The 14368-nt window shown below is 40.5% G+C and overlaps 1 protein-coding gene across 1 annotated transcript in view; it reads right to left on the bottom strand.

Annotated features, from left to right (window-relative positions):
- CYYR1 (cysteine and tyrosine rich 1) overlaps positions 1 to 14368 on the bottom strand; it is a 61461-nt gene that overhangs the window by 3028 nt on the left and 44065 nt on the right. Inside the window, exon 5 of the mRNA XM_041414774.1 lies at positions 1931 to 2088. Within this exon, the coding sequence (XP_041270708.1) occupies positions 1931 to 2088 (158 nt within the window). The remainder of the gene's footprint in view (positions 1 to 1930; positions 2089 to 14368) is intronic.

Below are 14368 nucleotides of genomic sequence, written 5' to 3'. Positions count from 1 at the left end.
CCCCTCCCCCCCCGAGGGGGGGGGGGGGGGGGGGGGCAGAACTGGATGATCTCTAAGGGCCACCCCAACCCAAGGCATTCTATGATTTTATAACCATTGTCCAAATGTGTATTCCAAATTCCAGTTCAGGCATGATGCCAGATGGATGCAGAGATCGAGCACAGCATCCTAGCCAGCAGTCCCTCCTGGCACATGCAGTACAGAACACCCTGCAGAGATGCCCATGTGCTTTTGTAGAAGTCACCTGGGATCCTGCAGCACCAAGCAGTGCTTGTGAACTCTGAGCAAAAACCAGTCAGCTCAGGTTCACAGAATCAGTGTCACATTGGCCAGCTTCCAGTCATCACCGGTGAGCCAGGGCTGTTGGTAAATGATGGAGAGTGGCTTTGCAAGCTCATCTGCCAGCTCTCTCATTACCCTGGGGTGGATCCCGTCAGGTCCCATAGATTTATGAACATCCAAGCATTTCAATAGTTCTTTGACTGTCTCCTCTTGGATAATGGGGGGACCATTCTGCTCGCTGACACCATCAACCAGCCCAGGCAGACAGGTATCTTGAAGGCAAGTCATCTTCCCACTAAAAACTGAGGCAAAGTAGGCATTAAGCACTCCTGCCTTCTCCTCATCTGCAGATACTGAGTTCCCTCCCTTATCCAATAAAGAACTAAGGCTGGTCTTACCCTTCCTTCTACCATTAATGTATTTGTAAAAACATTTTTTATTGTCCTTTACAGAACAACTGATCTATTGCCAAAGAGCCTCTGGCACAGGGAGATGGTTTGCCCTGTAAAATGCAGCACTGCCCTAAGCAAGGACTTGACACACTCCTGCAGGCACCATGAGCCACCATCTGTGAAGTGTGTCACCTGGCCAGATCTCCTTAGCCCACTTAGCAGCTGAATAAACCCTCCCAGACAGAGCTGTGCTGCCAGACATTGCATACTGAGCTGTCCTGCCTTTCTCAGCAGGAGCTGTGCTGTTCCCCTCCAGACTGAGAAGACCCTCCTGCTGTAGTCACATTCCTCATTTACTTTGTGTCAGAGACTGAAATAGTTCATGCCTCAAACATTGATATAAAAGATTTTTGCCCATTATAACAAAAACTGTATAAAGAAGCTATAACCAAAGAAGCCTCCCTGAAGATCCCTGACTGGAACTGTAGACTGTAAGTTAAACCACCTAGATAAGATGCTATTGTTCAATCATCTCAGGCCTAGGGAAAAACAAACAAGGCTGAGGGAATGTATCCACAAAAAAGCCAAACCCAGCAAAGATTCTTCTCCCTCAAAACGAGGAGGGGCAGGAGGTTTCAGGTGTAACCTCTGGTCAGAAGCAGTGAACACCCATCCTCCCCTACACAGACTGGCCCAGCTGTGGAACCCCCAACCCCACAGGCCACATCCATGGGACATTCCCCCAACAAAGTACCCCCCAGAGTCATTCCTGAAGCCTTGCACCACAGGACTGCACGTGATGCAATGAACCCAGAGTCTGTTGTAAGAGACAATAGCAAACTCACCCTGCCCCAGGGAGGTGCCTGGGTTTTCCTACCTAGCCTGAGCCATATTAGGCCATCGTATTCTATACTTTTCAGGGGAACCATCACCACCAAGAAGACCAGCTGGAGAGGATCAATGGAACATAGTTGGGATCCACAGAGTGATGATATTTTCCTTATTCCATCTCTGTCACCTACCTTTCTGTCTCCCCACCTATTTTCTATTTCTTTCTCTCTCTCTCTCTCTCTCATGTCAAACAAAACCCATACTACTGTCACTGGCATATGGTCTCGTTTGCATCTTAATTTGGGCGGAGGCATTTCTAAGAAATTTAATAATCAGATCATGAGTGTGGAGCTGTAACTATCCAAGGATAACACTCCTGCCATGACCACAGGCACTCTTGCAGGGCTGTCACTTTGCTTCCTCACCTGGGTATGTGTTGATGGTGTTGATGTGTGTTGTTCGGATGACCCCTACTCGAGTCTCACGGTTGCTCTTCATGCACATGCAGACACAGATGGCAATCCCAGCAATCACTCCCATTATAAATACTATTCCGAAAACAATTCCAGCTATTGCTGTGCCTCTGCAAGGGGAATGGAAACATGCAGTCAGACTCAGACAAATAACGTTTACAAAACAAAATTATTTTCTCAAGAGCAGCCTCTGTGTGAGAAAAAATGCATATTAATTACTGAAAATGCCTCAAATTTTGGTACATCAAGGCATGTGATTAGAAAAAAATGAAAGACATCTGAAAAGAAAATGGGAAATTCTTTCCAAGTCACCTTTGCAATTGTGCCAGATCACTCTGCTGATTTACCATGCACGAAATCCTCCTGTTCCTAGGGCCATCTAAATTTATTTACTTTTATCCACTATGAGGAATAATTCCTTCCTTTTCCCCTCATCACATAAGATCTCTTTTTTTCTGAAAGGCATTGGTATGATTTTCTTTTGAAAAGAAAGCCTAAGTTATCCTCAGCAATATATTTCAGAAGCATCCATGTGCATGATATACTTTCACAGAATATTGTCATTGTTTTATTCTAGGTCCTTCTGCTGTGCTTCTGAGCCCACAGATTAAGGACAGCATCCTCTTCCCAAGGATAAGCAGCATAAAGCAAAGCAACACCCACCCTTTCACACATCTGCTGCTTCAGCCAGCACACATATTTGATGCTTAAACAATTTCTTTTAAAATGATCCAGAGGAAAGAATCTAACTCAGCTCCTGAAATAATGAATCAGAATTTCCTTGAAATTTTAACATAGAGAAAGGAAAGAAAGCCTTATTGCATTCACACATTGGTGAAAAACCTTGAAAAACCTCAAAAAAACCCTCACTAAGAGACACTGAAGAGCTTCCAATAATACTGAGAGCAAAATCAGGTTTTTGATGAACCCTACTTCACACAGGTTAGTCATCAGCTACAGAGAGTTAAGCATGTTATAGCAAAGATGAGTCAAAAAACTCAGCAAGAGTCAGGATGGACTCAATACTTGAAAACGAGACCTTCTATTTGGGAACCTAAACATGAATTTAAGAGCTTATGTATAGGCTCCAGCTATTCAGGAACTTGGCCATGATTTGCAGTACAATCACTTAATTGTACAGCATAAGTAAACACAGAACATATGGTGTTGTAATAAATACACTGCCAGAGCGAAATTGTTTTCTGCTGTTCTGTAGCAATGAATGAAGAGTGTGCAGGGAGAACAAATCTGTTAGTGTTTTGCAGAATATATGAAGACCTAATTAACAAAAGCCTAACTCATGACAGCAAACACCTGGCTGTAAAACCAGTAGCTGAAAATGCCGATGAGGTCAAGTGCTTTGTATTAACCACCTTGACTAACTGAGAAACACAACCACCGTAACTGGCATCTAAGATAAAAAGAAGTCTTTTGCTTTCAAAGATGCTCTTGGAAGATGTGACCAACATTATCACTACCTTGAGAGAAACTGTCATAGGAGACAATAGTTTGATTCAGAAGATGCTTTAAAACTTTACTGTCTTCATTTGAGAAGGTTCTCTAATAATATCACAATTAAAAAAACTATGGTACCCCATTTACAAACAAGTGATTCAGTACTTCTTTTGCTACATTCACTTAGTGGATGAAGCACTGTGAGCACTGCATCAGAGTTGCAGGGAACTCCCTTATGCAGAAATAATCCTTCTCCCAGCTGGATTCCCAGCAGCAGAACCGGTCACTGCTGACCCTCCAGTCCTGCATTGCTTTGTTCATGGTCCACTGCTGCCTGGCTGATCTGCTCAAACCCCAGAAGCCACAACAGTTTCTTGTGCTTCCAACCAGCTGCACCCTGAGGAAAACTCAACCTCCATCCTAGAAGCATGTAACACACAGCACACATAACCTTCGCAGTGCTAAATTAAAATTCCTGTATTAATAAAGCCCGTTGTATAACACAGTTTAAATAGTTTGCCTCGACTGTCTTCGAAGGCAAAGGCATCCCATTTACTCCAGAAGTGTTCAGCCAGATTCCATATTCCGTTTGTGCTGAGATGTGGGTTGCACACTTCATTGGCAAGACACAGCTGTAGAAAGTCCCTCTGCATCTGCCTCCACCTGAAACTCAAAAAGGGCTGAAGTCCACTGTTGGAAAAGGCCTCTGAGCCTAAGCACAACTATACTGATGGAGAGGACTTAAGGAGATTTACTCTTTCAAATGTGTATAACAGAATACATGTAACTCCATACCACTAGCTAATGGTGAGTCAGAACGTAAACTCACTCTGGCTCAGAGACCAGCCCTTAAAGCTCCTCACAATGGCCCCAGTGAAACCAGGAGCACATTGCCTCCATTTATGAGGCTGCATCTCCTCAGCATCGATCCTGTCAAGACAGTGGTCATGTAGCAGCTTATCTGGGCACACAGCACAAAAAGAAATGTTTGTTCGTTTTGTGGAAAGCCTATGACTAGAATATATCTATTGGAAAATCCCAACTTTACAGAGACAGGGCAAATGAGAGGCATTTTAAAATAATTTATTCCAACATCAGTCTTGTTGAAGGGTGAGATATAAGAGATGTAAAACTCAATGCCATTCTATTAGAAACCAAACTATTTCCTGGCTGCAACACCTTATAAATAATTTTCAGCCTATTATCTTTTACCACACAATGCTGCTAATACTTCTAACACCAATCACCTATGTGGTCTTGCTACAATGCATCTTTCACAGTTCTAATTCTCCAAAATATCAGGTCCTTTTGCAAGGCCATTGTCTGAAACTTGTTTCTAGTTCAATCTCTCTCTCAACAATGTCATCTCTATTCCATAGCCTTTCTAAGCCAGCACACCTTATCTCAGAGTTTGCATACAAATGTACAAGACTGTGTCAGCTTTCAGTCAGGTTTTGAGAATCCTTTACAAATCTATTTCTTACATCTCCCCCTCTTTTCTGAACTGTAAAAACTTCTTTGATGGTCTTATTCATCATTTGCTGCACACACTGAAGTACACAAGGCACTATTACTAATATTGCTACCATAACAATCAATACATTTAAACCTAGTTTGCAAAGTTGCATCCTTCAAACAATTTGTCTAACCAGGATCCATCATCTTTTTTAATTTGATTTGCCAAATCTTTCAGCTTTTGAAGCTGTTTATGGATGGATTCTGAATCAGATGGATTCTGGTCAGACAACACAGTCCTTCAAATTCTTCACAACCATGTCCCTGTGCCAGTAAGAGAAAATCAATGGTGGCTCCATTCTGTAAGGCTGCATGTCTGACAGCACTAACATCTGTCATCATATCACTTTGGGAGTGATACAGTGGAAGTAGTATTGATTTCTTTGCTCAACCAACACCCCAATCGGTCCAATTGTTTCAATACTACAGCTGAGGCAAGTTGAGGTAAAAACAAACCTGATGCAACTTGTTTTGCAGGGCTCCAGGTTTAAAATTGCTATTACAGTTTTCTTCATAATGATAGGCAGATTTCATCCTCTATGTTTTTCTTGATGGCTTTTTTAATACTAGGTGCTATCACAGTGAGATGTCCGATGCTATATGGGCCACCTTTAATTTTTGAGGGAATGCCCTGCCAGGCTCTATCTCCACAAATGAGCCAATACCCTTTTGGCAATTTCCATGGGAATTTGTCAATAAAACAGTCTTACCCTTAGGGGGCACAGGAGTGGTACAATTGCACCAAAAACTTGAGTTTCTGCACACAGGATGATGGGGAGTAACATTTAATTGTGAATCTCCCTGATACTGAAACTCAGCACAAAATTCCATTGCCAAAGAACCAAGAATTTCCAATCCTTGAGGTTCAAAGGGTTTTTTAAGAAGATCAGGGGCCCAATTTGTCTCACTGGCAACTGCATGTTAATAGTTGTCGTGGTTAGGCATGGGCCACTACTTTGCTGGCAGTGGCACACTGACCAAACAGCTCACAAAGGGTTTGTCTGGGCTTAAATAGGTCAAACATATGGTGTCTGAGCCTGCTGACTTGGCTAAAGCAACTCAAACATTTGTTTTTGGTTTACCTACAGGCATATATGCACTGCAAAAGCAAGCAAGCAAAACTATCAAGGACCAATATATTGCTTGATCTAACTCTGTGTTTTTGTTCAGCTGCTCTTGGCAAAAGACTTGCCGGTGTCTTAATTTTCTTGTAAATATTTTGGTACATTCGGCTTTTGTGTCTTCCCAAATTTGTCCAGGGACTGGACAACTATAAGGTACTAAATTGTCTTGTTTACACTCCCTTTTGCAAATTTGGATATATTTGGTTTCTTCTTAATACAATGGACACTTGCTTTTGCCAAAGAGTTCTATGATACCAATGATTTTTTGAGTTTTAACATTGATGTAAAACCCAAGATTCACGGTTTTTGCCGGTTGGGAAGGGGACATCAGGCATGAGCCGTAATCTCTGTGCGGCTCATATCTGCATACTCATTTCCCTGCTTGCAGAATTGTCAGTGTGCTCTTGTGCGTGATATGGCTTCATGTTCTTTGCTGGAATCCACTTATGTCCTGCACCTGTGGAAACACAAGCAAACCCTTTGCCCCAGGTTATTAAGTGAAACGGACCTTCAATTTGTCCTGTCTCAGGGGTTCTAATTAAAACTGGAGGATTTTCTTTCAGTTTAGCCTTTTTTTGTGTTATTTGAAAAATGTATAAAAATTGGTGGATTGGGTTCTACAAATGAGCTATTTAAAAAATTAAAAACATAGAAAGCTTCACTCAACCTCATCTGGAGGGTGGTTTGGCCTATTTCCCCCTTTTGGTGGTCTGAAATGTGTTTTAGAGTGTGATGTGTCATTTCAATAATTGCTTGACTTGTGGGAGAGTAGGGAATTCCAAAAGTGTGATGAACAGCCCCATCCATTAAAAATGTGGCAAATTTTTAGCTGTGTATGCAGGCCATTGTCTGTTTTTATTTCTTGGGGCATGCCTAATGAAGCAAAAGCTTGTAGAACATGTTGACAAGCATGATTAGCTGTTTCTCCTGAGTGGACAGAAGCAAAAACTGCACCTGAAAAAGTGTCTACTGACAAATGAATATTGTTTAATTTCCCAAAAGATGGGTATTTGATGACCTGTTTGCCATAGTTGCAGGCTTTGTAACACTCATGGGTCGACAGCTGTAGAAACAGGAAGTTGTACAAGCTGACAAACAGGGCAAGCACCAATAATGGCTTTTGCTTGACCCTTGGAAACGCAAAACATTCACCCAAGTCCTTGTGCATTTTGATGGAAAAAGGCGTGACTCAGTTTTGCTTGTTCAAAAATGTTTGGCAAAGTGTTTGAAACAACCATCATCAGTTTGTCTGTTCTTGCATTTCCTTCTGTCATGAATCCTGGAAGCAAGGAATGAGCGGTAATATGAAAGACAAAATATTGGTTAGTTCCGTATTACAAAACTGTATAAAGACACAAAAGCCAACAATATAGGGTATCATTTGTAACAACCTTTAAAACTGATCCTTCTATTCTTTTGACAATATTAGCAACGTAAGATGAATCTGTAATTAAATTAAAAAGGATCAGAAAAGACCTGAAATGCCCTAACTACTGCAGCCAATTCAACAATCTGAGGAGAGCCTTCTACTGTTTGAACATCTGACTCCCATGTTTGCTTGTTTGATTTTGCCATACTATTACTGAGTTGTGTGTTTTAGCTGATACATCAGTGAAGAGTTATAGCACTTAAAGGCTCTTCACTTAGCATGGGTTTTTCTCTAAAACTTAATTTTACTTGCAACAATTTGTGGCATGGGTAATGAATAGAACAAACACCTGAATAATTTAACAATGTAATTTGTAAGTCTTCTGAATTTTGAAAAGCCCAATCAAGGTAATTGCTTTTCACAGGTAAATAAATTATTACAAAATCTTGGCCTGCCATAGTTAGCAATCTTGTTCTGGCTCCAATTATGATTTGAGCTGTCATCTCCATGGTTGTAAAAATTGTTTTTGGAGACCTATAAGAAAGAAAAACCCACTCTATGGTTAATAAAGGATCTTTTTCAGAAGTGTCCCACTAAAATATGAGACCATGAAGTTGCATTTTTTCTCCTAACTGCAAGAAAAAAGGGCTCTTATGGAGCACAACGGTGTGTTTGTCTTTTTTTTTGAAAGCTTCAGTGACTTTTTCAAGGGCTTTTTGAGCTTCAGGTGTTAAAGTTCTAGGAGATCTGATGTCACAGTCTCCTCAAAATAAGTTAAAAAGTGGGGCAAGTTCATCATAGTGATTCCCAAAACAAGTCTGATCCAATTAATTTCTCCTCCAAGCTGTTGTAAATTTTGCAAGGTTTTGACACTGGTTCAGAGCTATATTTTCTGGCTTGATTACTTGTTCTGTCATCCTCCATCCTAAATATTTCCATGGTGGGATTTCTAGTATTTTTGATGCAAAAATTTCCAATTCAGCATTTTGAACTTCAGTGATGACGCTGTATCAAGTCTGTTCCATTTTTTTTTGAGCTGGAACTGCAATGAGTAAATCATCCATGTAATGTAAAATCCTTGACAGTGGGTGTTTTTGTCAGGCTGGAAACAAAGCTTGTGCCACAGAATATTGACAAATTGTTGGAGAATTTTTCATCCCTTATGGTAAAACTGTCCAGTGACATCATTGCAGTGGTTCTCCTCTATTGATGGCTGGAACTGAAAAGGCAAAATCAAGGAGCATCTTCTGGATGCAGTAGAATGTCGAAAAAACAGTATTTTAAGTCAATGACATCATCTTGATATCACTGAAAGAGAAGGAAGTCCAGGTTGCAGGGGTCCCATGTCTTCTATCACTTTGTTGATCTTTCTCAAGTTGTGGAGTAATCTCCAGGAATCAGAAGTTTTCTTGTGAATGACAAACACTAGGCAATCCATTGTGGGCTTGATGTGACCTTTTTTGTTCATATACTGGTTTTTTTTAGGGCATTTAGTTTTTTCTCTGCTAGAGGCCACTAACTTACCCAAACAGGGATGTCAGTTTTCCATAACTTCAGAGTGGCAGCTGGCTCCCATCAAAAACTCACCTCTATTTTGTTCCCCACTGGGACACTACAATTCGCCCCCATACTGTGATGGGTCTATGCACCACGAAGGGACAGATGATCGCTGTCTTCCCTTCAGGACCTCTAACAGTAACCATGAATTCACTTTGCAGACACAGTGTGACTCCTCCAATTCCTGTGAGAGCACCCATGGGTGCCAAGAGATTCCAATTGCTAGGCCAAAACACATGAGAAATTACAGTGACATCTGTGCCAGTGTCCATCATGCCTGTAATGTAAAGTGTTTTACCACGATGTGTTAGACTGCAAGTCAGCTGTGGCCATTCACTGCTTACACTTTCTACCCAAAGGACATCAGGAGCCAGGCTAAAGCTCTCAAGCAGCATTTCTCGGTATACAGCTCGCTTAGTTAAAAGCAGAGTCTCTCAATATATGTGTTGCTTAGCTATAGTCATTGGCAATGCAATAGCAATAGCTATTAGTGTTTTTGGTTGAATTACCACTGGAGCACTAGAAGCAAGAGCTAAAACCATCAGCTCTTCATTACAATTTACTGAAACAACAGCTGGAAAAACTGAAAATCCAAGAATTATATTCCTGCCTCTGCCTATAATTAAAAAGTCTTGTCTCTGTTGTGAAGTACCAGTAATTCCTGTGGGTATAAATTCATAGCAAAAGTCTTTCAAAAAGTATAATTTAGAATTTGCCAGCTCACACTGTGCCCCTGGGGGTAGTAAGGTGGGATTGCTTGGGAGATGACTGGTGATTTCACAAATTGCATCTGTTTTGGGTTGCCTAAGTTTTCTTGTGATTGAGCTGCCATTATTTGTTTCAATCATGTGGTGGTGCTGCGCACTGTTTTTGAATTTTCCAGACAGAGGCTTCCTGTCTATGTCAAATTTGGAGTGACAGTGGTTTGCATAATGCCTCCCTTTTCTGCACCAAGGGCAAATATTAGGTAATTTTGCATTTTTCACTGCCTCAAAGCAGTAGTTTTTCAAAAGGCTTTTCCACAGTTAAAACATGGCCCTTTAATGGGCTCCAGCTGTAAAGCAGTGAGGGTTTTCTCAACAGTTTTTGTCTGAGCCTCAATGGCTCTTACATCTCCCAGCAAATCTTGGGATTGCAGAAGTTGTTCCTCCAGTGCAGTAGCTTGTATGGCTGCAATGTGCTGTGGACTGTCCAGCTTGCTAAAAGCAGTGGGCATTTGTGGCACAGCTGGTGGCTGGTTTGGTATAGTTAAAATGATCTGTCTGCATTCAGGATTCAATGGGAGTGGCTGAGGTCCCCTGTTTGAGTTTGAATCCATCCTATAATTATCATACCCAGGGACTTGTTTACTTCTATTCTTTAATGAGCTAGGATGTTTGAGTTGGTGTCTCTTATGGGTAATTTATCTGTGCAGCTAGAGACCAGCTGTTACTGTCTCAGTTACTAAGCTCTCATCATATTTTTGTCAGACAAAACAATCCTTCCAGGCCTGAGAACCAAGGTTATCATCACAGCCTCAGGCCTGTAAAGTATAGACAAAAGTAAATTGGGGAGAACAAACTGGAGGAATGTGACTTAACGACCTGAAGCTGTAATTGGACAATTAACCTCTGATATGAAAACAGACCAAACTTATATCTGCCTGAAAATCTCATGACTGTTGTCCACCTTGGGTGTAGGCTGTGGGAATCCTTAAAATCAGAGGTGAAATTGTATTTTAAGGCTTATAAGCAGGTATTCTAAATAAGCAAGAATTGTTTCAACCAAAGGTACGTGTGCTTATAGTGGTTGGATAAATCTACTGTCAGTATGCTTTCACTTTGTACGATTGGTTAAAAAACTTTTAAAGTGAGTTGTAACACTGAGTTCTTTGGCTGCTGCTGAGGACAAGCTGCTGGCATCCTTGCATTTCCTAACCAAGTAATGAGACTGATATAAATAAAGCTGGGAAATAAACAGCTTGAGGTGCGTTCCACAGCAGTCCTGTCTCATTCATGATTTTATATATAAACCTGTGGTGGGCTCTGCAAGGATCCTGCACATCGCTGGAAAAACATCCAAAGAGTATAAACAAATTGGAGGCTTTAGCTCCTCTTGCACCTTCTGGAAAGGCCAGCAATGCTACTGTTCATTTTAATGGAATGTTGTGTGGAGACCAGCATGGTCAGGGAGGGAGCACAGGGACCCACTTGCTGAAGTAGTGTCAGGGCTGTTTCCAGTTCCTTGGTGGCAACACCTGCACATGGAAAACAGCTTTGATTGCAAGGAGCCAAGCCATTTCCAATTCTACAAATTCTGCAATACAATTCTACAAAGCTAAACACACATGGCATGCACTGATCTTTGCAGGAACTGGAATTCATGGTCCTTTCCTAACTCTTAGCATTGCTTCAGTTGGACTCTTTAATTGATATTAATGAGTGATAAATCACTCCTGAAGCAGAAGCTTATTGACTTATCTTTTTTTTTTTTTTTTAAGTTATTGGAGAATGAGGGGAGATAGAGGAGATAATTTTGCTGTTTAATGCAACAAATAAAATTGTAACCAAAAATTCTTTTCACAACAACAAAGTGAAAATAAAATTGAATAAAACAAAGTAATAAAATATCTGAATATGAACAAATAACACTACCTTTAAAAAAACACCACCAGAAAAAAAATGCCTTTTGACCTTTTCATAAATCTGATTCTGAGAATATAAACTTTTCCTCAAAAATGCATTAATTAAATGCATTTATTAAATTTCAACTCAGATTAGATTATTTTACTCTTTTAGAATTCCATGTGTTAGTCAAATGAAAAATATTTAGGGTTTTTTTTGACATTGAATAATCTGGAGTGGTTCTTGGATGATCTGGCAGAAAAAGTCTGACTTAGGATACTAAAAACCTAACATCATAAATTATTTTATTCTATTTTAAAATCATAAAATATGTGCATTGGTTGAGCAACCATGCAATAGCTTTTTAAAACTGCAGTGCTAGCTAGAAATGTATATTTTGAGTCTAAATAAATCTATCTGAGCTTTGAATTACCCAGCAAAGGGATTTTTCCCTCATATCTTCATATGAAAATAATAAGACACTGAGAGTTTAATTTTAGAAATTCTAAAGCAGATTAAATGAAAAAAATGCTTTTCATCTTTTCTTTTTCTAATGTACTTTAATACTAAAATCTTACCACTGTGAAAGCAATAAAAGAGCCTCTTGAGCATTCTCTTCTTTCTGTCAGATTTACAGCACAAATTCTATTTTTCTTTCCCACTCTCTCTTCCCAGGTGCTGTGTCAGAGCTTATAAGGGGCACAAAGACCCACTGAGACTAAGCCAGAGGACATTCTGATTCTAAAACACCATTTGCAAAAACCTACAATGAACTTGAAAGTATTAACATAAGTCTTTGCAGGATTCAAACCTTATTATGAAACATAAGCAAATTATGGTTTTAGTGTATTACGGTTTTAGTGGAATATACTCGTTAAGCATGCATGAAATGCCATTTACAAATGGAAAAAGTGTTAAGTGCTTGGGTATATGAATAATTTTATGCTTTTGGAGAAGAGGACTATGAGTCAGAAAACTAAAAAACCCTGAAAATTAAACTATCGTTAGAGAAACATGCTGTGGCTCTTACAGGTTCCATAAAATTATGAAAGTTGCTTTATCTGAATGCAGCTGTGCTCAGGGTGCAGAAGTCACCACACGGTACAGACGTGCACACACACATTAAGTAATGTTGAGCTAGGCTTGACCTCCTCCACCTTAGCTGATCACTGGGCCTGGAAAAGAGCCAGTTCCTGATGAGTCAGCAATAACTTCCCGGGCAAATGCATGACATCCTGGCTCATCCACCTGCACGGCCCAGGTGCAGGATAGAGAACCCCACACTGTGGGGTAACACAAACAGAGGATCCAGTCCCTTCCTCTCCTTTCCCAGGAGATGAGACACTCCTTACTCCTGTAGAGCTGTACAGAAGAGACACCCCCTGCACCCTGGTTCTTCCTTCTCAGTTTTGGTGACATGTTACCTTGCTTTTTATGCTAATGAGATAAAGCAAAAAAGAAACATGTTCCTTGTTGGAGCACAAGGAAGCCTGGCAGAAGGCTCTTCCATGCTGTCATTATCACTTCTGACAGCAGTTAAACACAACAGGAACACCAAAGTGCAACCAACCTTCAGCTGTCCTTTGCCATCCTGTGTGCTCTAGTAAGTCCATGCACTTTACCAGAGCTGGTGTTTCTCAAGGGAAGAAACAATAGGATCCACAAGCCAGAAGACCTATCCCAGAAAATATCTCTGGTAGCAAAACCAGATGGAGTGACAATCTGAGCTATTTTGACAGAATGATCTATAAACACAACATTTTGTGAAGTTTCCCTTGAGGTAAATCCTGCTGTTATGTCACAACCTGTTACTAATCTAAACTTGACACCATTTTGCAACAGCATGGAGAAAGTGACTGAATGCTGTTACATGGCTTGCAAAATATTCAAAACATCAAAAGCATCCACAACCACTAAACAACATATTAATACAATTTTCATTAAGATATATGCTCAGGATGTCCAAATTTTTTCCCACAAGGATCACAGTCCATTACAGTCACTTCAGAAAAATGTGCAACTGTTGGAAAGAGCAGACAGGTTAGTCAACAGCACATTCAAGTAACACAAAGAAATGTTTACCTAGGAAAGCAGGCAGTTCTTTTCCTTCTATGTATGTGCAAACCACATACCCCCACTGACTAAATGAGAGTTATACTTTTGAATCAAGAAATATACTTAAATGTACACAGGTAACTAATACAGTGAATGGGAATCACAGATTGTGATGAACTGGAAGGGATCCATCAGGATCATCAAGTCCAGCTCCTGGCCCTGCACAGGACACCCCAAGAATCATGTGTGGTACATACAATGGATGTATACTCTGCCATATAGCAGCTTCCCAAAACAAACCCAGTCCACAATCCATCACTTAGAGAAGGGATGGAAAAACTTATTTCACAATTTCATATCAAAATGAAGGGTCAGTTTAAAAAATATTACAAGAATTAGCAGACTTGCAGAAAAAGCTTGTGAAAAGAAAGATTCTCGATGATCAGAAAAATATGGCTCTGGAAGAGCTTTCCAGTAGATGTAGCAGGGGTGAGCTACTAAGAACTGTGAACCTTGAGCTTGGCACATTTAAGGGCTGCCTGTGATAGTGGCAGCCTAGTTGCACTGACCTACCAGTACAACACAAGCAACAGCTCTGAATTCAGAGCTAAGCTGCAGTAGGTATGAAAAAAAAAAAATACACTGACATTAAAAGGACTCGCCTCTCTCTGAGTCAGTGCTAAGTCACCAAAGCTTGGGGAAAGCTCTGGGT

This window comes from Onychostruthus taczanowskii, unplaced genomic scaffold (assembly GCF_017590055.1).
Source record: "Onychostruthus taczanowskii isolate IOZ18803 unplaced genomic scaffold, ASM1759005v1 scaffold47, whole genome shotgun sequence".
Classification (NCBI taxonomy): domain Eukaryota; kingdom Metazoa; phylum Chordata; class Aves; order Passeriformes; family Passeridae; genus Onychostruthus; species Onychostruthus taczanowskii.
Note: the sequence above shows the minus strand (reverse complement) of the source record. Positions and strands in the feature narration are given on the sequence as shown.